Genomic DNA, 27,590 nt, shown 5'->3' with positions numbered 1-27,590 from the left:
AAGCAGCCATCAGGTACACTGTGGATAAGGTGAAACAATGCTCATTTGATACTAAAGAGCCTAAAGTGAACTCTATAATAACATTACACCACCAGCAACCTGAAACACTGATACAACTCCATGCTTTCATGTTGTGTATGCCGCCCACTGTCTCTGGAAAAGTGTTGTTTTAAGCACTTCTTTGAGAACTACTTCTGCTGCAGCAGCCATTGTCTTGCTAAAAAACGACCTTCTGCAACTCAAACAATTAGCACATTTTTTCTAAAACAAACGTCTCCAGCCAAATAAGTGCTCACGAGGAGCTGGCTAAATGAAAGCCAGTGACATTTGGCCATTTTCCAGTTTTGAAGACAAAATATTAAAAACTTTGACAGGCTTTACACCCCACGTCTCTTCTCTCCAGTAGTAGTAAATGTCTAAAAATAACACTTTTATGAAAGCACAGATTAAAAAATTAGGCTAAAGGCCTCTGAGTGATACTGACTGAAGACACGTGGGAGTTGCAGGAGGTAGCCCATTTCCTTCAGGCTTTGAGGTTTTGTGTATTCATAGATGCTCTTCTGCATACCTTAGTTGTAATGAGTGGTTATTTGGCCGCTCTATTGCCTTCTTACAAGCAGTTCGGCCATTCTCCTCTGACCTCTGATATCAACAGAGAACTGCTGCTCACTTGCTACTTTCTTTTTCCAGACCATTTTCTGTAAACCCTAGAGATGATTGTGCAGGAAAATCTACTTGTATCAGCAGTTTTGGCAATACTCACACCATCCTGTCTGGCACCAACAACCCTGCCACGTTTAAAGTCGCTTAAATCACCTTTCTTCCCCATTCTGATGTTTGGTTTGAATTTCAATAGGTTGTCTTAACCACATCTACAAGCCTGCATGCATTGATTTGCTGCTATCTGACTGGCTGATTAACTATTTGCATTGATGAGCAGTTTACCCAATAAACAGCGGTTTATTTATCTAAGAATTGTTTCTAAGGTTACAAAGCCAATCCTAAACAGTCTAGACCCAGGATAGGGTTTAATGATGGTGTTGTGTTCACCATATTATAGTAATGTATGAGTATATAGAGGCCGGACACTACAGCATCTTAATACTTTAAATCAGTTACAGTAATGTCACCTTAGGGAAACTTGTGATGCTGAGTTTTAAATGAGTCTTTGAACTTGTGCTGTAATTTTTATAGTGACCTGCTGAATTTGAAGTCAGTTTTTCCCATGTTATTTAAATTGTAGAGCATACCTAACATTGTGTTGTCTCACAGTTTATTGTACTGTATGCTACAGTATCATTGAATAAGTCTCCACGTTGGTGTCCACTAAAACAGTGAAGGGTTTAGTAGTGTTAACATGAGTTTGTGCATGTGTAAAGAAATGTGTCAGGGTCTTAGGGCCACCTGCTGGACAACCTCTGAAAAGACAACACATGAAATGGTTTATTTGTCATTTCACTGTGGTGACCTGTTAATATTTTTGATATTCTTTTGATACAGATCGGTACGTGTAGCTACAGATTTTAATTATTCTTACCATCTGGAATTGGCAGTGCATTCACTTGGCAAGCAAAATATTGCTGGTTCAATTCCCACCGGAGACACATCCCCTTTAGGGTTGTGTCAGGAGTTCTCATGTGGTGTAAAACTCCACCGTATCAGACGTGTGGAGCTACTTGTTATTTTTAAAATAAAGTTGTTTTATAAATTATGTCTTCATCAGTGTTAAATGGTTATGTAGATCAGAATGTCTTTGCCTTTAAAATGCAGGTCACGATTATATATCACGGTCCTCTGGAACTTGTTGCCTTATTTAGTATCACACACACTTCAATCCTGTTTACAGCATCCAGACAGTTAAGGACCATTCAAGCTAATTATAGAGGGATTGAAAATCTTTATTTAGCCTAACACAGCATAGTGCAAGGGTTCACCTTAATCCAGTGTTAACACCGTGGACCCCGTGCCCAACATGACTGTGGAACAGTATCCTGGCGGCCTGTGTAATATCAAGATGGAGTCACACATCCCCTCTGACTACATCAAAATACACAGGAGGTGTCTACAGTGCACATAATCTATTGTTCCACCTCTTGATAAATATAACCGCAACAAGTCTCTGTGAGAAGTAAAAAGTTGGTTTAAGTAGATTCTGGGTCCTAGATGGTGGAAAGTTGAAAGATGGAATGTTTAAAATCTTCACTTGTTGATAACGTCCCCTCGTCCTCGGTCTTCCATCGTGTTTGTTTTTGGGTGTCGTGAAGATCTCCCTTAAGCATTGTAGGATGAAGAGGAGACATTTCCACCATGACCTGTCCAGTTGGTGTGGATGAAATGACCGGGGTTTGAGAGTAGCTCATATGTGTGGGCTCCAAAGTAGTCCCTCTGAGCCTAAAAACAAAGCCAGATACAGTTACCTTTTTAAAATCTGCAAATCCTTAAAATATTTTAACCAAAAGATTCACGATATGAAAAAAGGATTTTATAGCATCTAGATTCCAGCACAAGACTCGAGCTACAAGGGATCTTTTATTGTGATACACCTCCTATAGTGGAGGCGTAACCGTTTCTAGAATTGTGTTACCTGGAGAAGGTTGGCGGGCAGCTTGTCATGTCTGTAGCCATCATAGAAGGACAGAGCGGTAGTGAAACAGGGCATGGGGATGCCATGTTGGACTCCAGTGCTGACTGCTCTGCGCCATGACTCCTACAGCAGGAGAGTAAACAGAATGAAGACATAATTAAGTTTGTTTACAGGACCAAATTAAATCACTGTGAACCTGGTCATAAATTAGAGGTCATCTCAAGGCTTTTGGTAACCAAAACAATCACTGCAGCATTTTTCATCAGCTCAAATTCTGCAGGACTCACTATGACTGCAAAATTTGCAAAGGAAAAACCTGTAAAGTTGGAGGGGGAGAAGAAAAAAAAAATGTATTGTGTACTTGGGTCTATTGGGATGGATTCAATTCTGATCATCTTCACACACTTTGAATTAGTTCATCAGTTTAATGTAAATGGAACCCAGACCACTATATCACAAATCGACCAGAGGGCTGGTGACTACAAGACAAGTTGTACTGTTGCTTCACTCCTTTTCTATATTTATTTAAAAAAAAGAGGAAATAACTTGTTTTTTTGTGCCTTTGTCAATGTGGTGATTGCAGGTTATTGCTTGACCACTTCCTCCTTCCTCATACCTGGCAGTCTTGCACAGCGTTACTGAAGAAAGTGTCCAGCAGCAAGTTCTGCAGCTCAGCGTTCCTGTCGAAAGCCTCTTTGATTTTACCCAAGAAGACACTGGAAGAGGAAAAGCAGTGTTAATGTTCTCCAGACATACTGTAATAAAAACTCCATTTAAACAAAGTTCAATGCCCTTTGAGAACTTCATCCCCATTAGCTGGCTGGTGACTGTACACTGCAAATTATGAGTGTTAAATGTGCGATTACACAACAACTGTGCCAGGTTACACAAAGTAAACCAGTGTCACAATCACAATTTCCTCATTCTTGTCTCTCTATATGATTTTATGGGAAGAGTCCTTTTGTTCCTCTCTTTTCTCACTTCAACATTACAACACAACGCATTGACAAAAAGGCAATTTTAAAACCTTTTGGCACTGCAAAAGGTTTTCCTTGCACTTAAAGAAACTGCAGCTCAACTCAAATGTTTTTAAATCTTAAGCAACAAAAACTTCTGTTTTTTTGGGCTTTCTTAACAAGGGCTCTCGCCCCACTGTTTGGACAACAGTGTTGAAACTTTTGCACAACATGGAAGTGAGGCAAACTTATGCTGTGTGGACACATGAGGGCAAAAGTACCTTCGAATGATGCAGCCTCCTCTCCACATCAGGGCGATCGCACCATAGTTGAGCGTCCAGCCAAACTCGTTGGCTGCCTGGCGCAGCAGCATGAATCCCTGCGCGTAGGAAATGATCTTGGACGCATACAGGGCCTGGACAAATGAAAACATAACAATTCATATTACTTTCAGTGTTTAAAATCTCTATTCATCACTTCTGATACCTGTTAGTCTCAAAGGGTGCGCAAACATTTTTACTTTGGCCTCTCTGTGGCATGCTGCCCTAAACTGGCCCATTTAGAGTAAATGCATTTACTGTGGGTTTTACCTTTCTGATGTCTTCTAGGAAGGTAGCCTTGTTGCCGCTGAATTTGACCCCCTGTGGCCCTGACAGGCTGCGGCTGGCCTCCACTCTCTCATCCTTTAGAGAAGACAGACATCTGGCAAAGACAGCCTCCCCTGGGAGACAAGAGGATGAAAGAAGGGAGAGGAAAGAAGAGGGACAGCATTAGTGCATATACTACACACACCGCTTTGAGTGTCACATAAACTAACTGCCCAGCTTTTTTTTTCTTTTTTAAATAGTAATTTAGGTTTCCCGAGATCTCAAAAAATGACAAAACATTACATAGAATTTCCAAGCTGATAGCACAGGGTCGCTGTGCTATCAGCCAACGCTCGAGCGACAGCATGACTCAGCAGTGTTTGCAATAGTGTTTGGTAAAGCAGGCGTGCCAAAGCTACGGCAGACAAAACTCAAGGTTTCCCAGATTAGAGAGGATCATTTCCTTGCCACTAACTGAGGACAGTAGGAAAAAAAAAAACCTGTTGGGTCAGCACGACTTGCTACCTGCACTGCTCTATAACGTAAAAACTGTCCTAGTGAGGAATGTGATCCCTGCTGGGTGAGAGCGCCTCCTGTGCATACTGCTTCGCCCTGATGGGCTTAGTTCTCACACAATGAAGCCTTTTATTCTGCACCCATCCCTCTATATCACAGCAGGGTATCCAACACAGACAGGGAACAAGCAAACACAGCAATTTAAAAAAATCTCACTTGTGGGTACATTTTCCATATAGTTTACCCTGCATGCTTTTAAAGTTAATCATACAAAGCTTGCTTCTTGTTTAGGTCTGTTTATGAAACAGACTATGATACAGTCACAGCAAAGACCAAAGCCAAATCCCCCTTATGTCACCTGACATGCACAGGCCATCAGAATAGCCTTCAAGCTTCTTACAGGCAACAACATATTGATCACATTCTCTAAAAGAAGCTCACAGCCCATGCTGTGTTTGCCAGCTGACAGATCCAAAGTATAAGCCCAAGAAATCTGATCATTAAAGGGTAATTTGATAAGTGGCTTTTGCAGTATTGGTACATGACACTAGCCTTTATGAGTAGTTCATTGCTTTAAGCCTCCTTTCTTCCTCTTACCGATCAGTGTGACAGGTGTCCCGTACTCGAGGGCTGAAATGGCCGTCCACTTCCCTGTGCCTTTCTGTCCAGCACTGTCGCGGATTTTGGGCAGCAGATGTTTACCGTCGGAGTCTTTGTATTTAAGGATGTTAGCTGTGATCTCAATCAGGAAGGAGTCCAGCTCAGTCTTGTTCCAGCTGTCCAAAGCCTTAAAAAAAAAAAAAAAAAAAAAAAAAAAAAAATCAAAAAACACATATTGTCTTTATATTTTACATAATTAATACTGCCAGACAAATGTGAAAGTGGTGTCATAGAAGTACAACAAGCGCACCTGTGCCATCTCATCATGGTCCATACCCAAGACATCCTTCATCAGGTGATAGGCCTCACAGATCAGCTGCATATCTCCATACTCAATGCCGTTATGGACCATTTTCACAAAATGACCCGCACCCTCATCGCCAACCTGCTCAAGCCACACAATATTTGTTAGATGATTTGGCATAATAATAACAACAAATATATATTTAATAAACATTAAATATACATCACTCACCCAGTCACAACAAGGCTCTCCTGTTCCAACTTTGGCAGCGATGCTCTGGAAGATGTCCTTTATGTATGGCCTATAAAATAAACATTAAGTTACACTCTGAAATAGATAAATGTTCACTGATTTTTAACACACATGAAATGAAGCTGATGACTTACCAGGCCTCTTTATGCCCACCAGGCATGAGTGAGGGTCCATAGCGTGCACCCTCCTCTCCACCACTCACTCCACTGCCAACAAACAGCAGGCCCTTCTCTTTCAGACTCTTGCAACGCCGCTATAGGATAGAAGTGCATGAGCTATGGTGATATCCTCTGGAATAAAGAGGTTTTGCTCCACAGTGAATGTTTATGACTTACTGTCGTGTCTCTGTATTCAGAGTTGCCACCATCAATGATGATGTCCCCAGCCTCAAGAAGAGGAACCTGAGAATTAACAGATGTAGTACAAACCCAATAAATATATGCAGGTTGGATGCAGTTTCTAAACTTTAGCCTAGTTCAGGACTGACTGCTCACCAGCTTGTCAATGAAGTCATCCACAGCCTGTCCAGCCTTGACCAGCAGGATGATCCTCCTGGGCTTCTTGAGCTTGGTCACCATGTCTTCCAGAGATTCTGCTCCAATCACCTTGGAGCCCTTAGCCTCATTCTGCAGGAAGTCATGCACCTTGGACACAGTACGGTTGTAAGCGCAGACCTGTTGGAAAGATATTGAATGAGTGAAAGAAAAGTGGAACAGGTTATGCAGGGAGTAGCAGCAACACACACAGGAGGCATCAACTTACCACAAAGCCGTGGTCATTCATGTTCATGATGAGGTTCTGGCCCATGACGGCCAAACCAATTAGTGCAATGTCTGCTCTGAGGAAATAAGAATCACATCACAGGTGAGAAGATCGGATAGTCTGGCTTCAGGGTAATTATCAAAACAGCCTTTGTCTACTATCCCTCAAGTCATCCAGTGTATTTTTATTTCAAGTAAATTAAAACATGGGCTTCAGAGTCCTCACTCCGAAGATCCCTTTAATTTCCCAGAGTCCATAGCGACCATCACCCAATTCAGTGCTGCACAGACCACACATATTTCTACCAAACTCTAAAGCTGACCCCGGTCAGATAACAGCACCGTTAGCATTAACTACTAAAGAAGATTACTCTCAGCAAATGGTAAATGGCCTGTATTTATATAGCGCTTTTCTAGTCCCTAAGGACCCCAAAGCGCTTTACATATCCAGTCATCCACCCATTCACACACTGGTGATGGCAAGCTACATTGTAGCCACAGCCACCCTGGGGCGCACTGACAGAGGCGAGGCTGCCGGACACTGGCGCCACCGGGCCCTCTGACCACCACCAGTAGGCAACGGGTGAAGTGTCTTGCCCAAGGACACAACGACCGAGACTGTCCAAGCCGGGGCTCGAACCGGCAACCTTCCGATTACAAGGCGAACTCCTAACTCTTGAGCCACGATCGCCCCAAAGGAGAAAAACAAAAGAACCTCAACTAGTAGGTATAACCTTTCTATTGCCCCGACTTTGTACAAAAAAGACACAACAGAAGAAGAAACAAGTGAAGGACTTACTCAGCCATTGTGTTCTGTGGGCAAAGTAACTGTAAAGTAACTGTATTAAAATGACAGTCGAGCTCGCACACCAGTCCTTTCCTTCAGATTTCCTCCTTGCTCGTTTTCCACTTCCTCGTTCTCATCTAAACTTGACTGAGACTCTTAGGTACGCCCACGTAGAGCAAGAACCAATCGAAGAGCTTTCTGCAAACAAGCCACGTCCGAGGCTAAATTTGATTGGTCTAGAATTCTGAGCAGAGCTATGGCTTTTCCTGTTGGCTTCCCCGGAAGTCACTCACGAAGCTTCAGTGCCCGCCATACGTCTGCTTGATGAGGGACCTGTTTCAGAAATGGATTTTCCTCTTTAAGTATCGAGACAGTCAAACTTGTTTTGACTAGTAAGTTTAAGAACAACATTTTAACTTGATGATTTTGCCTTGTCAGTCTCCCAGTTGGACACCTCGTTTCTATTGGCAGCGGTCAAATGCGTCAGACCTGAGAGCTGCGCTTGCGCCACAATAGACTATATGTCTATATATCTATAAGTCAATGAATCCCGTTTTCTTTTTCTCTGGTGAAAATCTGAACAAGTACATTGTGTATTTCATCTTTTAATCACAAATGCAGAAGATAAGCCCATTTGTTAGCCGTTTAGTAAGTAAGTAAGTAAAATTTATTTATATAGCGCTTTTCACAGATAAAAATCACAAAGTGCTTAATGGAAATATAAAACAATGTAACAGTAAACAAAACAGCAATGTAAAACAATAAAAACAACATAAGAGGAAATTAAGTAAATGCTTTTCTAAATAAAAATGTCTTCAGCTGTTTTTTAAAAGAATCATTAGCAAATGTCTAATGATTTAATGATCTAAATTTTATGATTTCAGTATATATACTGAAATGATTACACGCCCAGCAAGTTTTCTAGAAGAAGAATTGCCTATATATTTTTAGTAGATTATGCAACAGCACAATCTAATAATTTCAGTCAATTTTCCTGTTGCTAACTAGCTCAATGCATTACAGACAGAGGATATGGATGGAGTAGACATTGATTCTTTTCATGTTAAGTTTTATTTCACACATTCTGGCACAGGAAAGATGTTCTTGGCTGTCTTTGTTTGAAATGTTTGTCTTTTCTTCTGTATAATGGAAATAAATGGCATCTGAAAAACTGAGGACCAGTGTGCGGAGTGTGTCAGTGGGTGTTCCTGTGCTGTGAACGAAGATAAGATAAGATAATAAGATGATAAGAAATATACTCTTACTAATTATTAGAGTTGAAAAGTACTTTGCTAAGCAAAATTAAATGAGGTTCAGTTGGAGCTTTAAACGTTAACATAAAGGTTCAGTTGGTGATGCATGTAAGCTTCACACAGTAGAAATGTGTATTTATTTTTTATATTGGTTTTATTCAGATTTTAGTGTTTATTTGTAAGTGTAGTTTTTATTTGCATGATTTTATGCTGTTTGTGTCACATGTTTTTAGTGTGTTATTTTACATTGTTTTAATCCACTGTGGATTTGCTGGGCGTGGGAGAAATTAGCTGATTGTGATCACTTGCTGAGGCATGGGTGTGTCCAGAGGTGTCCTATCAGCCGTTTATAGGACTTATGAAACGGAAGCAAGCTGAGCAGTGGAAGCAGAGAGGCCCCAGATGGGAAGAGGAAGGCAGGAAGGCCAAGCCGAAAAGAAGGGTCACACCCCCACGATCACGCAGCGGAGACTGGAGACTGACCGGTCAGCGTGATGTGGCGACCCAGTCCCGACAGCAGGAACGGCGACAGTAGGAGACAACGTGTGTGATTGACAGCAGGGTAGATGTATACCACTGCCTGCATTTGTCAGTAGTGTCTCACTGTTGTTCACTGGGTGCAGCCGTGTTGGGAGAGGGTCTCCATGGCTGTAAGCCAGGGCAGCTTCTGGGATGATGGTTCTGGCTCCTATTTGTTTTTACTTACAGGGCAATGACGTGAGTTTCGTTTCATTTTCTTACCCCACCCCCAACCAGTCGAGGCAGATGGTCGCCCCTCCCTGAGCCTGGTTCTGCCGAAAATGGAGTTCTTCCTTCCCACTGTTGCCAAGTGCTTCGCCATAGGGGATCATTTGATTGTCGGGGCTTTCTCTGTATTATTGCACAACCTTTATCTTACCATATATTGCAAGTTTATATGTTGTGAATTGGCTTAATGTAAATCAAATTGAACTGCATTCAATTAAAACTAAATATTATAACTTGTAATCAAATCTATTCAAATGTAAAGTCATCTCACTCAATTTGGACAACTAGCACTGAAAAATACACTGCCATCCTCTGTTTCCCAATTAGCAGACCAGAGGTTGCTGTTTTATTCATGACTCAATACTTGAATGGTTTTATCCTGTTTATAAATAAACAAAAATGACATTGCTTCATTGTATGATTAATTCTTTGTCCGTGTCAGTCCTTAATACACAAACATGTATACAATAATTCTAGTTGCCATAGTCTCCGGAGATCCTATGCTCCGTTATCTCATACTTTTCTTCACTGTTTACCTCATTCTGCCCAATAAAATGTACAATTTTTTGTAAACAATGACTTGCTTTATGGCATTAAAAAAAAACAAAAAAAAACAACAACTTATATGAGGACGTACTTTAAAAGAAAAAAAATGACATAATGAAGTAACAACTTCCTGGGCATTATCACCACTTTGCATTATACAAACACAGGGCTATTTATCATCTAACTAACTTTTGGGTATGTGGGATAAAAGGATAGGAGCTTCAAATGTTGTTATCATTCTAGAGTCTTTACCTTACAGTGTTCAGCAACTGCTGTGATTTGGTGCTACATACATAAACTTGAAGTGAATTAATCCACCTGTTCACAGGAGATCACAGGAAGATGACACCAAACATCAGAAGATCTTATTGTGCGCCACAGTAAAAGGGTGGTTTCTTGGGACTAAAGCACATAAACTACAGCAGAAGCTCACATAAAGCAGGAAATAAGCAGGCGCCACTTCATCTGCTAATGCACGTTTTGCACTTTTATTGTTGCCTCATTCACTAACAGTTCAATGGTGCAAGATTACCATACACAGAATTAGGATATCTGCATGACACATCTATGCTATACAGCGAATGGATTATAATTATTACAAATACAGTAAACATATTTACATTTTAGTTCAAGCTCCATACAACACAGATATTTACAAAGTAAGTATGAAAATGAAACCGGTCTGACAAATAATGTACAGCGTTAATGATGTTTTTGTTTTGTTTTTTCCTTTTCTTTTGGTGAACAAATCTGAAAGGGAGCGGGGTTAACTGATATTAATTGTCAGAGGGGGAAGGTGGGAAATATCATGGCTAGTTTTGTTTGAAAGGCATCAACGGAAAAACAAACACACACACACAGAAAAAAGTGATGAGGTGAAGAAAGACACAATAAGTGTGCTGTCGTTTTAGATGTCACAAGCTACTTTGTATAGTCCTATATCCCTGATATTAGAAAAAATAAAAATGAGTTAAAATACACCTTTATTTTGATAGAGTTCAGATGGATGCCTAGTATGACTAATGAGTAGATATCCTCAAAAAAAACCCCAAAAAACCCAACAGACTTCTAATTCACTCAAACCGCTTTCTAATAAACAGGAAGCACTAATGTAACTCACCTCCTCAGTCGAGGTGCAGGGGTTACATTTTAGGTCTCCTTTTCCTTTCCCCCTCTCTCTTACATTCAAACCCTCTCCCAGTTCACACTAGAACAGGCCGCCACACCATCATTTGGTTTAATATGAGTGGAACAACTAAACCGCACAGACTTTATTTGATCAGTTAGTTGAACCTTTTATTAATATGTGCAAAGAGCTGCAAACTAATATATATACATTGCAAACAATAAATACACAATCCAAAATAAAAACACCTCTGCAAATGAAGTGAAAACGTTTGCTCTGGCAGCGCTTCGCATCAGCATGTATATGAGGTACATTGCACTTTCGAGACTTGATCTGTGCATAGGTGCATCTTTGATGTGCAGCTCAGAGATCCACAATCCAGCACGTTTCTGTTTCTCTGACCGTCAGGCTGGCTGACCCGAGGTCACGTCAGCGCTTCATTTTTTTATCTATATGTAACAGACAGTTGGTTCCTCTCCTTCCACGCATTTCATACGACACAGCAGGCAGACTGCTGGTTGGTTGACCAGAGTTTTTTTATGCCTGTCTGCATTAACACATCTCGAGAGGCGTAGGTGCCAAAAAGTGAATCCGGAGCCGAATGTAGCAGCTGCAGCACGGCACACAGAGCAAATATTTTCATAGGGTAGTATCAGAAATAAGACCTTTGAATATGTAGTCCCTTTAACTTCTTTCCTTCTATTAAACCCTTTGAGAAACAGCTATCCAGTGTACTCCTGATATGTGCTCTTATCATTTGTTCCTGATGATCAAATACAATCCTGGACTCAACATATGTGGCTGTGTCTCTGTCCTTGCTATAGATATGTGTTAATGTGCAAAATAAGGTTAAAAGAAATTAAGAAATAAATGCCCTCCGTTACATTTCATAAAAACCTTCATTGTGGAATGATTAAAAGCGTAAGAAAAAAAAATAACAATGTTAAAATAAAATAAAAATATGAACACAATGAGAGTTAGATGAGGTTTTGATTCAAGAATAAGAATAGAAAAATGAACACATGGTTCCCTGTGGTGCTGCTGAACACGAGTACTTCACTTCAGAGATTTCAGCCGACGCTGGTGTGACAGCGAGGGGAGTCATGGGACTACATCGTAATCTGTCCTGCGGGCCATTTAAAAGCAGCTTTGCTGGCTAACCACTGGCGTCAAAGCAAAAAAACTAAAGAAACATTGCACCTTCATTCTTTTTCCTTACCTCGTCCTAAACTTTCCACCGTGTTTTCTTTGCATCTTTATAACAAGAGTGTAAAGTTAATAGCAGTAAATGTCAAGGCTTTCTGATTCTCAGTGAGATAGAGCGAGCTAGAGGAGCAGAGAGGAATGTGTTAAATGAGGGTTAACTACCACACTGATCCCAGAACAGACCGCATGTACAAATCAAGTTCTCCCTCTAGTTCGTTTTCATCCTCCTAGTCCTCCTCCTCTCCTTGTAACCCTGTTTTTATTCCTTGGGATGAAAAAGCAAAAAGGGGCCCGAATCTACTCCTGCAGGAACAATCGGTCATTGTTTTTTTGTTTTTTTTTTAAACTGCTGAGTTATGAAGCGATCCTCGCTTGTTTGTCTCTAGTTAGTCTGCAGTTTTTATGTTAACACAAATGCATGAGTATTTTACTGACTCACTAACTGACACTGGCACTATCGAGGGTTTAGAGGCGGCGTATGTACACAGATTGAGGAGGATCTAAGTATGACGTGGATGACAGAGGAAATTGGGCGTGGCCCTCCTGTCAAATTTCATTCCCACTTTGAGTTTTTGTTTCAGAGACGGTTCAGCCTGATGCAAATCTCACTGCGAGAAGAAAAATACCCTATAAATCTATTAGCAGCTATAGTTTAGGTAGCAGAGCGTAAACTAACACGTCACTTGGAGAGATCTGTAGATTTTTCCTTCATGGTTTCAAATGTAAGCTGGCTGATTTGGTTAATTTTTGTTTTTTGTTTTAAACTGAGCAAACCTGGTCTTCTCCTGAGGACTGCTGCAGGTATCATGCAAGCATTTTAATTTAATAAAAAACCAACAACAAAAAAACCCCAAAATAGAATGAAACTCATTTCCGGAGACAAATAACACTGATAGAGACATTTTTTTGTACAGATGATTGGCAAACGGAAAGTTTCTAAAGAGTCGTGCACACACAAGTAGACTACTACAACATGCTACTTAGTTAGGGGAGTTTGGGAATGACAACGAAGCGGAACAAAATTAGACCCAAACATTGTCATCGAAACAAAAACACAAAAAGCTGAGGGGAGGGAATAGAGAGGAGGAAAGCTAAGTTGGCAGCGGGGTTGCTGGAGGGAGGCGGGGAGGCAAAAGTTCTGTGGAACTTAAACGTTTTAGTCGCATGAAAAGAGACTTAAGCCACAAGTCTACTTACAAGAGAAAACCGTCAAGAATCACAATGATTAATAAGTTTTAACACTTGGTATTTTCAAAGGCTTTTCAGAAAGGATGGAAGCGGTGGTTTTCCCGCTCCGCCCGCTCAGTTCTTCGTCAGGCCGCTGCGCCGCCTCGCCAGCTTAGATCTGCGGGGAGAGTTTTCCGTTGTGAGGAGGAGGAAATGTTTTTGAAGGGTGCAGAAGCTGCACGTTTGACTGTGGTGTGAGAGGAGTGTGTGTGTCTGTGTGTGTGTACCTTATCGTTCCTGCTAGCAGAGGATTAAAAGCGTACAGCCAGTCGTTCATGTCTTTCTCGTTGTTGGCCTGCAGGAGGATGCCTCGATGTTTTGTGCACACTGCAAATGTGTTGGGCGTCTGAAAAGAAGACATCACATTATACTCATGTTCATTCAAATGATAAATCCCAGTGAATTTGCCATTTCAGCAATCCACATGTCCAAAACTGAACAACGTGCACCAAAATAATTTGAATAAATTCTCATTAAAGAAAAGCGTGTTACATCCAGCCTTACCTTAAGCATGGCCTGCTGGTCTTCGCTGTATTCCACCTGTGCTGTGGAGAGGTTGAGGACGCCTCGCTCCACGGGGTCCTTGTCGCTGTTGTAGATGAAGACGTAGGGCCGGCGAACAACCACAAAATGCTTCACCCATGAGTTAGAGCGAGGCTCCATGAAGCTTAGAAAACCCTTCTTGGACACAACAGATCTGAAAAGAAGAGATTTTATTCATTTATTTATTTTTTAAGAGAGCGCTTGTTTTCTGAGGAAGAAGCAGAGTTGGTTTGTTTTCCAGCTGAAATCATCCAGGCTCAGGAATCAATCCACATCATTTCTGCTTGAATTAGAGAACACGAGTATCGACTTACATTTGGTCTGTGAGACACATGTCATAGTGACAGTATTTGGGTTAACATGGCATTACTCACCCTGGTCGCATTTCTTCAATATCAGGCACCAAGTTGAGGAACTCGTTCTTTGCAGCCCGCGCAAGGTAGGAGGTCTCCAGAGTGGGAACCATCGGGAAGTTTTCATAGTCTGAGCAGGAGGGACTGGAGGCACGTGAGCTGTTCTCAGGGGTCCTTTAACACAAATCACACCAAGTTAGAATCAAATAGATGACCTGTCAATAACCGTTTGCAGATCGAGGTCAATGTTCCTAAAAATATGTTTACTTCTGGTCCATGGAGCCACAGCGGGAGTCCGACAGAGAGGGGCAGGTAGAGGAAGGGGTGAGGGTGGCACTGCTGAAGCTCGTCACGGATGGATCACGTCCGATAGGTGAGATGTCAGAAAGCTGAAGTGAAACAACAGCAGGATGAGGTAGACGTTAATATATCAACTCAATGATGTGACACAAAAAGGCAGTTTTTTTTACTTCTTATTTCTCACCTTGCAGTCACTGATGCTGTTCACCAGTTGGTTGTATTCACTATTGAAGGTGTGTGTCAGAAGGCGCAGGCACTACAACACAACAGGAACAAGACCGATCAGCTCCGAGCAGAGAAGGAAGAAGGCAGCAACAAGAACGCCCACTAAGCCCACGTTTTTCTCACCTTGGTGGCCAGCTCCTTCTCACGATCCACCAGGCTCTCGATGTCGGCGGAATCGTAGCCGCTGCTCTCGCTCGGCGTGATGGCGCTTTCAAAGGTGGTGCTGGAGATCTGAGAGGAGATGGAGGTGGACGTGGACAGGGTGCCGGAGCTCATGCTGGGGGACAGATACTCGCTCAGGGACTTGGTGGTGGGAGCTGTTCCTACGGGAGCCGCCTCTCCCAGCTTCTCTCTCAGCGCCAGAAGGTGACGGGTCTTTTCCACCTGGATGAAAGATGGGGGCGAATGTGAGGTGGGGATAAGAGGGGAGGGTTAGTCATGTAAAGTGTGTACTCGAAGAAAAAACGTTTTAGAATAGCACTTTGGTCTTTGAGTTGAAAAGTCTTTTTTCCCTCTACGATATTAAACAGATTTATTTCTTTATGAATCTTTTAAGGCCCCACCTCCTGCAGCTGCTCCATCTTCTCTAGCTCCCACTGGTGCTCTAGGATGAGGCTATCTCCTCTGGGCCTCCAGCCGGCCAGGTTCTCCTCTCCACGCACGTAAGCCACTGATGTGTCTAGGACCTTCCTCCTCCTCCTCTGCATCCCTGCTCAGGACATGAGCCCTCATTAGGATGAAGCTCTCCGCAGAATTATGATAAAACAGCTGCCGTTCTTTAAACATGTTTCATGTCCGCTCACCTGGGCTTCCAGTGTCAGACATCTTACACAAGCTCAGCTCGTAGATCCCAGTCACTCGGTTGCTATAATGAAGCAGAAGTTATGAACAAGGAAACTTTGTAACAGGGCAGATATCTTTGATTGTGAAACAGAGATGGCCACAGTACAGCAGCCCAGATTTACCAGTCAGGAGTTTTGGAGTATCCAGTGCCAAAGAGATTCTTGAGAGAACGGGGTGGGGAAATCTTGGCGTCTCGGGAGTAAAAGACCATGCAGATGTCTTTGGTGATAATGGCAGGCTGGATGCAATGGTCCAGCTGTAGAGAGGAGATAAAGGGTGTGTGTTAGACACGATGACATCAAGAGACTTAAAAACACGTACAAACAGGTGCAACACACTGGAGCAGCGGCTGACCTCCAGATACGCAGATAAGGTCATGTAGATCTTCTCTCCATAGGGAGTGACGCGGTTGAGCAGGAGGGAGTTGTGCAGGGAGCTGTCCCACACTGCCTCAAAGCGATAGAAAGTCCTGAAAAGACAGACAGAGGAAAAGTTAGCTTGACAGCATTATTTTTTATGAAGTCCTACTTGGTGCTAACACTACAGGGTCTCTGTGTACAGCAGTGTGTCATGTTGTTAAAAAAAACGTGAGCACAGTTCTGACATATCAGGAAGTGAACACAGTGACTGAAGCGGTGTTCACATTCATCCTTTAATCATGACAAAACGTGAGGAATCGCACTGAGGTGAGACCTTGACAACAGACAAATCAGGAGCCACAGAGTGTCAAGTGTCAGCCGACACCAATCGGGACAATGATAAGAAAGAAATTCATTTACAGACACGTGAAAAGCAGTCTAAGGTTCTAGATCTAGATTATTACACCACATCATTATTTATTTAAAACCATGCCAAAATGCACAAATGACTATAACCAAGTACATCCTGTAATTCAGCAGCTGATGGAACCAAATTTAACAGCAAAAAGTTGAGGTAATCATTTTTTATTAGTGTCTCACAGCAGTGTGGAGGTATTTCTGACCCACTTGTCTTTACAATATTGCTTCGGTTCATTGAAGTTTGCAGAAATGTATTAATGCACAGCTTTCTTAACGTCCCGCCACAGCACGTCAATCATATTGAAGTCTGGACTTTGAGCCACTGCAGCACCACTCTGTTGTAGCTTTGCTGCTGCGCTCTGGAGTCACTGACCCAACGATGATCTCATTTGACTCTAGAATACTTCATGGCTCACTCAGTGACCTGGACACTTTGCCCAAATAATCATCACCCGTGCAAAACCACTGGTACGAGGTGTTTGTGCTGATATGCTGTGTTTGGTTTTCACCAATCTTGAAGCTGTGCATTAGGGCTTAGGTTTTCAACTCTGCAAACTGAACCCATGCTGCCATGTTGTATTTAGAGAGAAAAGGGTTTCTCCTGGAAGCCTTTCCAAACATATTTGTTGAGCTTTTTTCTAATTGCACTGCCATGAACTCCAACATTAAGCATGCTAACTGTGGCCTGTAGAGCCTCAAATATCTGTGGTGAATTTTTTGGGACGTCCACTCCTGGGATGATTGGAAACAGTCTTTGATTTTTTTTTAAACTTGTGAATAATCTTCCTTGCTGTAAAATGATCTACTTCAAAGCCTTCCCAGATTCATGGGTAACAACAATTGCTTCTCTCCTCCTCAGTATGTCACCACTCTCCTGAATACGCCAGCAAACTGACAGTCGTGGTTACTGATGATCTAGTGCATTTAATTAGCACCTGGCTAATACTGACCCTGTTAAATAATTATGAAAGTAGGCTTGGATGTACTCACCACATCTGAATTTAGGCTCAGTGTTTGTTAAATAAATAATGACGTGGTATAATGTGTTATGTATTGTTGTTCATGTGAGGTTTACCTCATATTAAGACCTACTAAGGACCTGATTGTTTTTAAATTATGTCCTGATACATAAAACCTGAGAGCTCACATAACTGCATATGCTCAGAACATACAGCACAAGTGGATACAAATTACTGCCTTGCAGCAGCAATCTTAAGACCATCACTATGAGCTCTATACAAGGCTACACTGTTCCTGTTATTGACAGCAGGGGGCACTATCAGACACAGACTGAGAGCCAGATATGCTCTGCTGGTGCCTCATTGTTACTGAGGTAAGACTCTATAGTGAGAAACAGCTGAGGGGGAAAACATTGATCTGGAAACGTCTGAGTGTTACAGAGGATATACATAGCACCGTGGTTCAGTGTCACACAATCACAAACAAATACAGAAAAGTACTAAAAAACGGTGTTGCCTCCAAAGACTGCTTTTACCGGTTTGGAGCTTAGGAGGCTTAATATCAACAGGCATGAATGAAGACAGATCTTATGCAACACACAAGCACACACAAACTGTGGAGAGCTTATTTCTACGAGTCTATGGGACTAATGAGAAGCATAAAGGTCTTTCAGTGAAGGAGCCTTATGTTCTCTGGTCGCTGGTACCTATCAATATCCTTATCAATAGAAAGCCTGAGCACAATCATGAGTCCAGCCGCGGCAGGAGGAAGAAAGAGAGCGCACAGAAAAAAAAAAGAAAAGAGAGAGAGAAGCACAAAGAGTCAGGCAACAGAGACAATGAAGCAAAGTAACAGCAGCGAAAATGGAAAAGGTCGTGCAATGACTCCAATGTGGCTTCAGAGAATATACAGACATGGACACATGCATAGATTTTAACTGATAAGGTTACTACAGTTACTACAGAGTGTCAACAAATGATTTTTTTATATGGCAGGAACTCAATCATGACAAAAGAACACAGTGTAACAATGTAACACATTGGCTTTTTTAAAGAAAAATAAATGTGTTTCATGATAATAACTGAAGAGAATACAAGCAAGAAGGCAACAAGAAAGCTTCAAAGATCTGTGAATGGAAACATTTTACACCTTCAAATGTTGTGACTAGTGTGTTCTCACTCAAACTGACTCAGTGTGGGAGTTTCACCTACCTGTTGTTGTTGTGGGATGACTTGATGTTCTTGGCAGAAATGATGTTAAGGGACAGGACAGCATCGGCTGCGCTATCATCCACTTCAGCCTTGTTCCTGATACGACCTGGTGAGGCAGATCCACACAACAGTTATAAGACCTTCTTGTGTTGGAATAGCTCTCAATAGAGAAGCTCAGCCAGCAGGCAGTTTGTTCACTAACAGCTGTTTTATCACAGCATCCAGTACCAACACAATCATCCACACTCAAGAGCCCTGTTGGCTTCAGAGTCAGCAGCTGAATGTCTAAAATATGAAATGTAATTATTTGGTCCATCAGCTACAGCTACAGCATGAACTGCTTAAAGTGAGAAGCAGCCTAAAGCCCGACAGATTCATCTTTCCAGACTGAAAATGTCTCAGACAGAACCGAGTGGTGTGTTTTCAGTGTGATCTCACAAAGTCAAATCCCTTTAATGATGCTCTGTCCTGTCTTTCTCTCTTGTTTTCTACAGAGAGGTATAGCACGACTAGACCCTAAAGGTAGGCTGCTCACCTACAACCAGCTCACGAACATCTTTCCAATGGAGCTCGCTGCCCTTCTCATGGATGAGGGTCACTGTGATCCTCCGCTGGATCCCCTGCAGCAAACATAACAGGAGCTCAAGATCACAGTGAGCACAGCTAGAGCAACATTACGCTTTAAAAGAAGATATTCAACTGTGTACAAAGGAAGCAGTTACCAATGTGTGAATAATAAGAAAAGAACATGTGGATCAATCCTGTACCTGGTGCAGCAGGTAGGTACCGTGGCAGGGCAGGCCTCCACTGTGATCCACGATGGCTGGGATGTACCTGTGCATGGAGGGAGGAAGGTGACACAACATCCCAATTTATAATATTCTTTGTGGAGATAATTTTTATTGTTTCTTTAAAGCTTGTGTGGGAATATAACACTCCAGGTGGATACTCACTCTCCAGTGGGCTCCAGCTCGCTGATCTCAAACCAGACCAGCAGGTCGTACTTGCTGACACAATGACCCAGGTTGGATTTGGTGATGGTGTTCAACTTGGTGGCTGGAACTGGCACACACAGACAGAAGCTCAATGTTATCAAGCGGGAATTTGTCTGAATTTCAGAGAAGATGAATAAAAATCAGGAGTATTTACTACATGCTTTGGGTGACTAAATGGAGGATGGATAGGTAATGTGAAAACAATGCTGACTCTTTATACTGAGCCAGTAATCACAGAGGATAGATACTGGAAGCATACTGAAATGTTAGGAGGAAGTAAACCACAGATTACAACACCAGTGGCAGCACCCTGCTGTCTCACACATCGGGATTATGGTCCTGTTGAAACACAGTTGCATTCGTCTATGCTCAATATGATCGAAAGGAATGTTATTACACTTGAAAACTGCTGTATTTACTCCTTATATGGTGTGAATGATATGTCATTGACCCTGAAGTTGTCTCCTCAGGACAGTTTCTAAGCAACAGGAGGACATCGTGACCGAACTAACCGCACCTGCAGCAGGGTGCAGCACTCATAACCACAGCAGAGCTTTACCGTGCTACCGCCTGCAGCCACAGAGCACTATAAGAGCACAGCACTACTCTAATCACTACAGCACCAGCATCAAATGTCTGGCTCATTAGCTACAACAGAGTCCACTGTACCAACCATGATGCTTGGGGACAATTAGCACAGGGTCACTGGCCACTGGGAGGAAGGGGAAGTGAGAGAGCTGGTCAGCCTCGTCCTCCAGACTGGCCAGAGCAGAGGACGCCAGGGAGTTGGCGTGCTCGGACAGCGTGTCCAACACTTTGCCGTTCACATAGCCGCTCACGAGGTAGCGGATCAACTCTATCTTACGGGTATGGTCTGGATGTGCGATATTGATGAACGGTGAGAGAGATTGAAGGGCAAAAGAAGAGGAAGGAGGACAGAGTTGGGTAAGAGGATTATATAAATTGTGAGGGAATGATTGAATAAGAGACAAAAAGAAAGAAATCCAAAGGAGGCGAGAAATGACAAGGAAAAAAAGTGGAAGGACACATGAGGCATGCTTATGTAAGAAAAAAATCAACATAAAATTATTGATGGCAAAGAACACATTGATGTGACATGGAAACACTCACCTGGTTTGGACAGAGGCATGGGAATAGGATAGTATTTCCTGGATGGTGTTGGAGGACTGTTGACATAATAAAAATACCTTTTATTTACATATGCATATAAAAATAGACAATGTGATCAGAACACAATTGTTTAATTGTTCTAACAAAATCTGCTGCATTAAATATGAATTATCACTGCATGACTGGATCTGCTGTTTGACCCCCACCAACCTGATCAGGTCCTGGCCATGGAGGTGCAGCGGGTGCTGCTGGTAGTGGCCGAACACTTCAAACACGACGGGCTTGCTCTTGATGTACTCAATAAAAGACTCTGTAACTTCGACAGAAATCTGCTCCAACAGATAAAAAAAAAGAAAAAGGGTTTGACAAACTGAGTTGGAATAAAATCGTTGAAGCACAGTTAGTGTGTGTAGGTGCAGATGTGTGTGTGCACTCACATTCTGGACGTGGTAAAAGCCCAGAGGAGCTCCTTTGCCAGTGTTTTTCAGAGGCTCGGTGGAAAAAGCCTCATCGTGACGGTGCAAGAAACTGAGGGAAGAAACATAAATGAATGTCAGCGGGTTGCATTTCTTTTTACACGAGATAACGACAGACAGCTGAAAGTCACACTCCAGGATTTAGCTAGAATTTTGAATCCTCGTTCTGAGTATATATTTAGAGATAAAGCTGAAACGCTGAACTCAAATCAAACGACTTTTAAACCAAAACAGTTTGGTGTAAATTTACAGCAATAACACCATACTTTAGTTAAAAAGCTGATTTTACAGCACTGCATTTTCCACTTAACCCGTCTGCTTCAAACAAATATGAACTACTGTGCAAAAGTCTTCCCTTGTTTAGTTTTTTCCCCAATAAAATGGGAAACGGGTGCAGCAGTTTATTGAAACGTGCAAACATAGATGGAAATTTGGTATATAAGAAACAGAGTTTGTACAATTCTAATGTTCTTTAAAGTCAGTATTTGGCATGACCACCTTTATTCTTCGACACAGCCTGAACTCTTAGGCAAGCATTCTTGTCATTTCTTTAACTAGTTTTCCAGACTTCTTAAAGGACATTCAAAGCTCTTCGTTGGATGTTGCCTTTAGATGATCCCACACTGCGTCATTAAGGTTCTGGGCTCTGTTGAGGCCAATCCATGACTGATAATGCTCCTTTGTGTGTTTTTGCGGTGGATCGAAATCTGATGGTACTTTTTTGCATTCTTAATTTAATTAGTGTTGACAAGATCTCCCACACCACTGCCTCAAAGTGCTTAAACATACATTTTAAAGTTGGTGTTTTTCTCATGTACCTCAAGTACAATGACTGGACTGAAAATGAGTGGAAAAAACTTTGAAAGACATTTAGAAACCCTTTAGAAGTGTAAAGGAAAGCCGACTCAACTACTGTATTCTCAGGATCGTGCACTCACTTGAATTGGCAGAAGATGTCAGCATACTCAGGCAGGATGCCGCTGGCCTGGAGCACAGTGACACGGAAGGTAAAGACGCTGCCCACCTCCAAGTGGCTTGCCAGATCATCCCCATGACTTAGTTTGGTTTCTCCAATGTTACCCAGCTTGAGGTCTGAAGAAAGCCAGAGTGAAAGGTTAGTAGGCTTGTTGGATGACTTGTTTAAAAAAAAAAAAAAAACAGACCCTTGACTGCACCTGTGACTCTGCCGTCTCCATTTGACTTCTAAACAAGCACACATTCACGCATGTAATTTATAGAGAGGATTCTGGTGTTCACTCATCAAATAGCTTTCATACACGTTCCTTCACAGGACAAGAAAAACTGCCAAATTTCCATAACAAAACATTTTAAGTCCTCCTTTTTCATTAAACAGGACCATCTGCGCTTAACACTGGGGCTCATAGGTGGAAATTTACGAGTAAAGAGGTGAAAGTCTGGCAGCCTTACCCATGTCATTGATTCTGTTGAGCTCCTCTGAGGGTGTGATGACCTCTGAACTCTGACCCTGACCCTCTACGATGCGCAGCTCTTCCAGGGACAACCCGGAGCGGGTTATGACCTTGGAGGGGAAGTCATTCTGATTGAAACAGAGGAAGACATTAGCATATAGCTGGAGGAGCGACACTGAATCTCCAAACCTAGCTATAGTGTGAGGCATTGGCCATTTAAGGCTAGCCATTTTATTTGACTTGAATACATAGGAATATAATAAAAAATAAGGAACAGCAATGACTTGATGTTTGAACCACAATAATACACACCATCACAGAAAAGGTGCTGCTCCGGGCTTACCTTTTTGAAGTATTCATCATCAAAGGAAATCTTGGCAGTTCCTGACTGCCTCACTCCTGACCCGTAGTCTGGAGCTTCCTCGTCAGCTACAAAGAGAAAAACCCTCCTCTAATCAGGATCTATCTCAGACACAGATGACTTAAACTGTCAACACGGATCAAAAGGAATACACTGAATCTAAGGAATCTTTTCTTTGCCACTGTATCAGTGACTTAAAAAAGCTCTTCAATATGCTGCCATGCTGCTACTGAACATTAAAGCAGTTAAATTTACCATTTAAATAGCCTAAAAATTGAAAACTTCCTATGGCCCAAATACAGGGGCGCTCATATTTAATAAAGAGCAATAAGCGTGCTTTTATCTCCCCCAGTAGGCTCACTCACTAAAGAATCTCATTAATTACTCACCAGCTATAGCCTGGACCCCCACGCGCAGGAAGCCACGCACCTCGCCCTTCTCCGTTACTACGGCAACACGGTGAACCAGAGGTACAGGGTACAGCAGGTTACTCAGGTACACAAAAGCTCTGAGAGTAAAAAGGAGGAGAGAGATATGAAAACCTGAGCGCGGTGCAGTCTGGAAACAGCTGCGGCATTTTTCAGATACAGAAAACGTCAACATCCGATTCACGGTGGCTTTCACTAAACTGCTGATATCTGTTGGATCCCAAAGGAGATCTGAGCAGTGTCACAGACTGTTTTCTGACGTCTCCACAAAACATACACAGACTGACAGCAAATTCAAACACCCTGCGCACAATCGTTTTGAGTGTTTAGCACATATTAATAATTACAATAACATACTGCAAAATATTAGTGACATTTATGTGAGGAGAAGCAAAAAAATAAAATTAAGGACCCAAGAAAAAAAAAAAACAAGGGGGGGAATATAAACTCAAACATGCTCCGGGGCGCTGAAATCTGCAGCAGCTCAAACCATCTGTTTTATTTTTAAACTGCGTGACAGGGTGGTGACGGATCGCCGGGGCTGCGGCGGTAAAGCCTGTAACAGGGTCTCTTACTCACACACTCACTGTCAGTTTGTTTTGTGGGACTTGATTTGTTTTGCTGTACATCTGACGGCCTACTCTTTTTTTTAAACTGTCTGCTGTCCCAGTGCAGGGAGACTCGAGGCTAAGATGGAGGAAAGATATGAATCTGTAAATTCTCTGAAGTCACAGTGACGCAAGTTAGCCGAGCTTAGTTCAGCTCAGTCTGGCTGCACCGATCTGTCTTCTTCTGAGGCGGGAGAGTCGTTTTTTTTTTTTTTTTTTAAGTAGCCATTATGTTTACAGCACTGAGGCTGCGGCATGGGTGCAACGTGAGCTGCTGCAGCATTTCACAACAATGAATTAAAACAAATCCCAGTGAGCCTGATTGAGTGACAACTACCAACTACTGGTCAGTTAATATGAACTACAATCCATCACATGTACACTGTTATAGCAGACAAGGTTATAAGAACATAATGATGTAATCACAATGTAATAAATAAAAGATATAAAGAGGAAAAAAGATTTAGAGGATTAAAAAAAACAACAACATAAGATGACAAATAGCCAATCAGCTTCCACACAGCAAATACATGTATTTCGAACACAGATGGCGGTTAATGCAGTCAGCACTGCGATGGTGGCGGGGAATGAGACATCACGCTGGGAGGATGGATAAAGATGGCGGCTTTTTTTGTGGGACTCTAAATTAAGTCTAAATTAAAAGTGTGACTAAGCATATTACATCGAAAAAGTGCCCAAATTATCTCGAACTGGAAGTCATTTGCGCACATGTGTTTACTCACATTTTAAGCTCCTGATCTTTAATAATAATGTTGGTGCATTTTGTCCCTTTACATCTATTCACTGCACTGCTGCTCGATGCGAAACTATCAACTATCCAAAATCTATTTCTGCATCGTCACAGGGCGTAATCCAGTACATCCTCAGTTTTTCCTATTTTCTTCACTGGTTTCTCTTTGCTCTGTATCTGCATACACGCAAATAAAAAATAAACCAAGCCAACATCAGCTCCAAACTCCTGCCCGAGCCTGTATGTGAACGCCACGGTCACCAACCTTCCCACCAGGATGAACCAGGGGGAGCGGTCGTAGAAGGGGTCCTGGCCATCGCTGAAGATGTCCGAGCCCTCCTCGGTGCCGGCGTCTGAGCTCGTGTCGTCCACGAACGCCTCATCGTCGATCAAGTCAGACATCTCGCTCTGGCGCTCGTCCGCCATCTCCGTGATCTCCGAGTCGGTGGTGGAGAAAGTAGGAGAGGGTGTGCGGTCAGCCAGGTGCTCATTGACGCAACCGTGGAAGATGGGGGAGCTGATGGGGGCGGTAGTTTGGGAAGAGTGGCGAGAACCAAGGATAGGTAAGAGTGGAGCAATAGAGTTAAAACAGCTCAGTGAGCACGGCATCGATGTGACACTTCACTTTCAGAAACAAACATTTCCTTCCTCAAACAACATAAAACACATAGCTGGACACTTTCTCCAGTAGGTAATGTAAACGATTATCAGCTACACAGAATAACGTGAAGAGTTAATGCAAATAAATTTGTAGGATTCAATTCATAGGCAGCAGGTATTAAGCCAACAGTGTGACAGCGGTTTACAGAAACATGACTATTTTAAACCAAAATGAAACGTCACTTTAAAGGATTAACATACAAATCGTCTCACACACGCTGAATGAAAAGAGGATAGAATACAAAAATGCCTCAAATTTCCACATTATCCAAAATCCACAATGCTATTAACAAGTGTTTGTATGAATTACAGGCGGATATCAACATGGGAGTGACATGTGCGAACAGACACAGCAAAATGATACACAGGATTAAGAAAAAATAACTACAAAAAAACAACACAGGATTAAAATGTGACATCAAATAAAATAATAAATACAAAAAGGAAAGTTGATATGTGACATGAAATCATATGGGAAAATAAAATCAACAACAAAAAAATAAAAATGAAGGATTTCTGCGAGGAGCAAAACACCAACAGACATAAATCATAAAACACGAGGCCCAAATGTGTGAAAACGCTGGTGCATGTAACTTCAATGGCAGAGGATGAAAGTGAGAAGTGGAACACGAGTGAACGTGATGCACCGTACGCGTCTGTTGGTTCTGCGTTACATACCTCCCCACGAGTTTGAACCAGTGGAAACGGTCATAGAAGGGGTCGTTTCCTGTCAAAGTGCCCTCACAATCCTCCTGGTGCGTGGAGGCCATTTCTCCAGCGCGGTCGTACATCGCTCTCATCTGGTCTAGCCTCTGCCTGCAAATGACAAGCGAGTCATTTTAATGGAAGAGCGATGAGAAAGATAGAGGTCCTAAAAGTCAGAAGGCAGAGACTGCTGGGTGTACAGACGCTGATATCATAGCTCTTTGTGTCTTTTTTGCATTCCTGGTACAGGAAATATGAGAAGAGGCACACAAAAAATAAATAAATTTGCACAAAAGCAGATAGATGCAAACAAAAAAAGGAAAAAGAAAGTTTAAAATACTTAAAATATCTTTTGGTAAATTATTTCTTATACAGGTTAGTTACTCTAAAATTACAGTTAAAATCTGAAGTTAGGGCTTTTATTATTATTTTCATTATTATTGTTGAGAATGGTCTTTCAGTGATAGATACCAGTTTATTAGGTACACCTGTTTAACAGCATTTTAAGAATAACCAATTTGAAAAAAACAACAACAACAAAAAAAACCCCAATTACGTGTCTCAATTGGAGCTTCAGGATTTAAATGTATGTGTTGTAAATAAACTCAGGAATAGTTTAAGAAGGAAAAGTGGAAGCATTACTTGAGTTTTTCAAGGGACCAGTAGTGCGTGGCTCCATTCTTCAGGTCTTGAACCTCTACAGCGACCACGGTGCGAGGGAAAGGTCTCGGGTCACGATCTTTCTCTGGCTCTGGGGGAAGGAGCTCAGGGGGCAGTGGCGAGTATGGTGTGTCTGTCAGCAAGACAAACTGGAACTGGACCTGATGAATGATGGGAAAGGACGAATACAAGGGACTGTTTATATCTTCAGGTAAGTAAATGTTCGAAGGTTGGTTGATATCGTGAAGCTGAAAGATCAGATGAACACCCCTCCACTCCCTTCCTCTTCATGCCCTTTTGATCTCAGCATCTTCTGGACACAAAACACTAAAGCAATTAATAACATTCGATATAAATCACACACAGATAGAAACCCAAGATAAAATCCTGTCAGCTTATGATGAAAATGGCCTGGAAATGTGACAGATGACTCATTACTGGTATTAATCACAGAGGGCCTAGAAGTGGACACGCATTTAAATCACACTTTTATCCCGGATAAGGGAGGTAAACCAGGCATCAGTTTTATTTAAAGTTTTGACAGGAACATAAAAAAAATAAATATCTGTGTGACCTTGAAATAATAATAATAATAATAATAATAAAATTTTATTTATATAGCACCTCTCTAGACAGAATCACAAAGTGCTGCACATAAGATAACAAATAATAAAAGGGTAAAACAGACAATATAAACAGAAATTTAACCAAAAACAGTT

The 27,590-nt window shown here is 42.0% G+C and overlaps 2 protein-coding genes across 31 annotated transcripts in view; both read right to left on the bottom strand.

Annotated features, from left to right (window-relative positions):
• Positions 1-1,877: 1,877 nt before the first annotated feature.
• On the bottom strand, positions 1,878-7,513 carry pgd (phosphogluconate dehydrogenase). Its single transcript, XM_086278193.1, has 13 exons — positions 7,360-7,513; positions 6,562-6,637; positions 6,294-6,473; positions 6,135-6,200; positions 5,934-6,052; positions 5,779-5,848; positions 5,554-5,688; positions 5,241-5,430; positions 4,131-4,261; positions 3,822-3,955; positions 3,201-3,300; positions 2,585-2,707; positions 1,878-2,391 (listed from the first exon to the last, which is right to left on the bottom strand). Exons 1-13 carry the CDS (start codon positions 7,365-7,367, stop codon positions 2,272-2,274), a joined length of 1,452 nt encoding a protein of 483 aa, XP_086134319.1. The 5' UTR covers positions 7,368-7,513; the 3' UTR covers positions 1,878-2,271.
• Positions 7,514-10,362: 2,849 nt separating this feature from the next.
• The window catches only part of kif1b (kinesin family member 1B), a 67,639-nt gene continuing 50,411 nt past the window's right edge, over positions 10,363-27,590 (bottom strand). For 13 of the 30 annotated variants that reach the window (XM_086278159.1, XM_086278161.1, XM_086278168.1 and 10 more), the window contains 26 exons: positions 26,854-27,032; positions 26,185-26,322; positions 25,112-25,363; positions 23,449-23,567; positions 23,042-23,127; positions 22,697-22,826; positions 22,207-22,360; positions 21,230-21,320; positions 21,003-21,121; positions 20,793-20,848; positions 20,335-20,535; positions 19,620-19,728; positions 19,434-19,500; positions 19,202-19,286; positions 18,667-18,772; positions 18,162-18,188; positions 16,071-16,185; positions 15,839-15,972; positions 15,677-15,738; positions 15,437-15,582; positions 14,997-15,257; positions 14,833-14,904; positions 14,616-14,737; positions 14,370-14,522; positions 13,957-14,149; positions 13,565-13,798 (listed from right to left, as the gene is read on the bottom strand). In XM_086278159.1, the coding sequence (XP_086134285.1) occupies positions 13,565-13,798; positions 13,957-14,149; positions 14,370-14,522; positions 14,616-14,737; positions 14,833-14,904; positions 14,997-15,257; positions 15,437-15,582; positions 15,677-15,738; positions 15,839-15,972; positions 16,071-16,185; positions 18,162-18,188; positions 18,667-18,772; positions 19,202-19,286; positions 19,434-19,500; positions 19,620-19,728; positions 20,335-20,535; positions 20,793-20,848; positions 21,003-21,121; positions 21,230-21,320; positions 22,207-22,360; positions 22,697-22,826; positions 23,042-23,127; positions 23,449-23,567; positions 25,112-25,363; positions 26,185-26,322; positions 26,854-27,032 (3,411 nt within the window). Of the gene's footprint in view, positions 13,799-13,956; positions 14,150-14,369; positions 14,523-14,615; positions 14,738-14,832; positions 14,905-14,996; positions 15,258-15,436; positions 15,583-15,676; positions 15,739-15,838; positions 15,973-16,070; positions 16,186-18,161; positions 18,189-18,666; positions 18,773-19,201; positions 19,287-19,433; positions 19,501-19,619; positions 19,729-20,334; positions 20,536-20,792; positions 20,849-21,002; positions 21,122-21,229; positions 21,321-22,206; positions 22,361-22,696; positions 22,827-23,041; positions 23,128-23,448; positions 23,568-25,111; positions 25,364-26,184; positions 26,323-26,853; positions 27,033-27,590 lie in introns of all 30 variants that reach the window. The other 17 variants (XM_086278164.1, XM_086278174.1, XM_086278172.1 and 14 more) reach the window with 9 other exon arrangements.

This window comes from Aulonocara sp. 'chitande type north' Nkhata Bay, linkage group LG20 (genome assembly GCF_057382095.1).
Source record: "Aulonocara sp. 'chitande type north' Nkhata Bay isolate Kocher_YH1m ecotype deep benthic linkage group LG20, A_spYH_male_GT1.1, whole genome shotgun sequence".
NCBI classification, from domain to species: Eukaryota; Metazoa; Chordata; class Actinopteri; order Cichliformes; family Cichlidae; genus Aulonocara; species Aulonocara sp. 'chitande type north' Nkhata Bay.
The sequence above is the reverse complement of the archived record's forward strand: the minus strand, read 5'-3'. Positions and strand labels throughout refer to the sequence as shown.

Bases quoted from the DNA above. Each gene is read 5' to 3' on its own strand.
- pgd (XM_086278193.1), bottom strand. The intron at 6,201-6,293 runs GTGAGCAGTCAG...GTTAATTCTCAG, and splicing joins ATGACTTCATTGACAAGCTG to GTTCCTCTTCTTGAGGCTGG. The intron at 5,849-5,933 runs GTAAGTCATCAG...TTTATTTTATAG, and splicing joins GGTGGGCATAAAGAGGCCTG to GCCATACATAAAGGACATCT.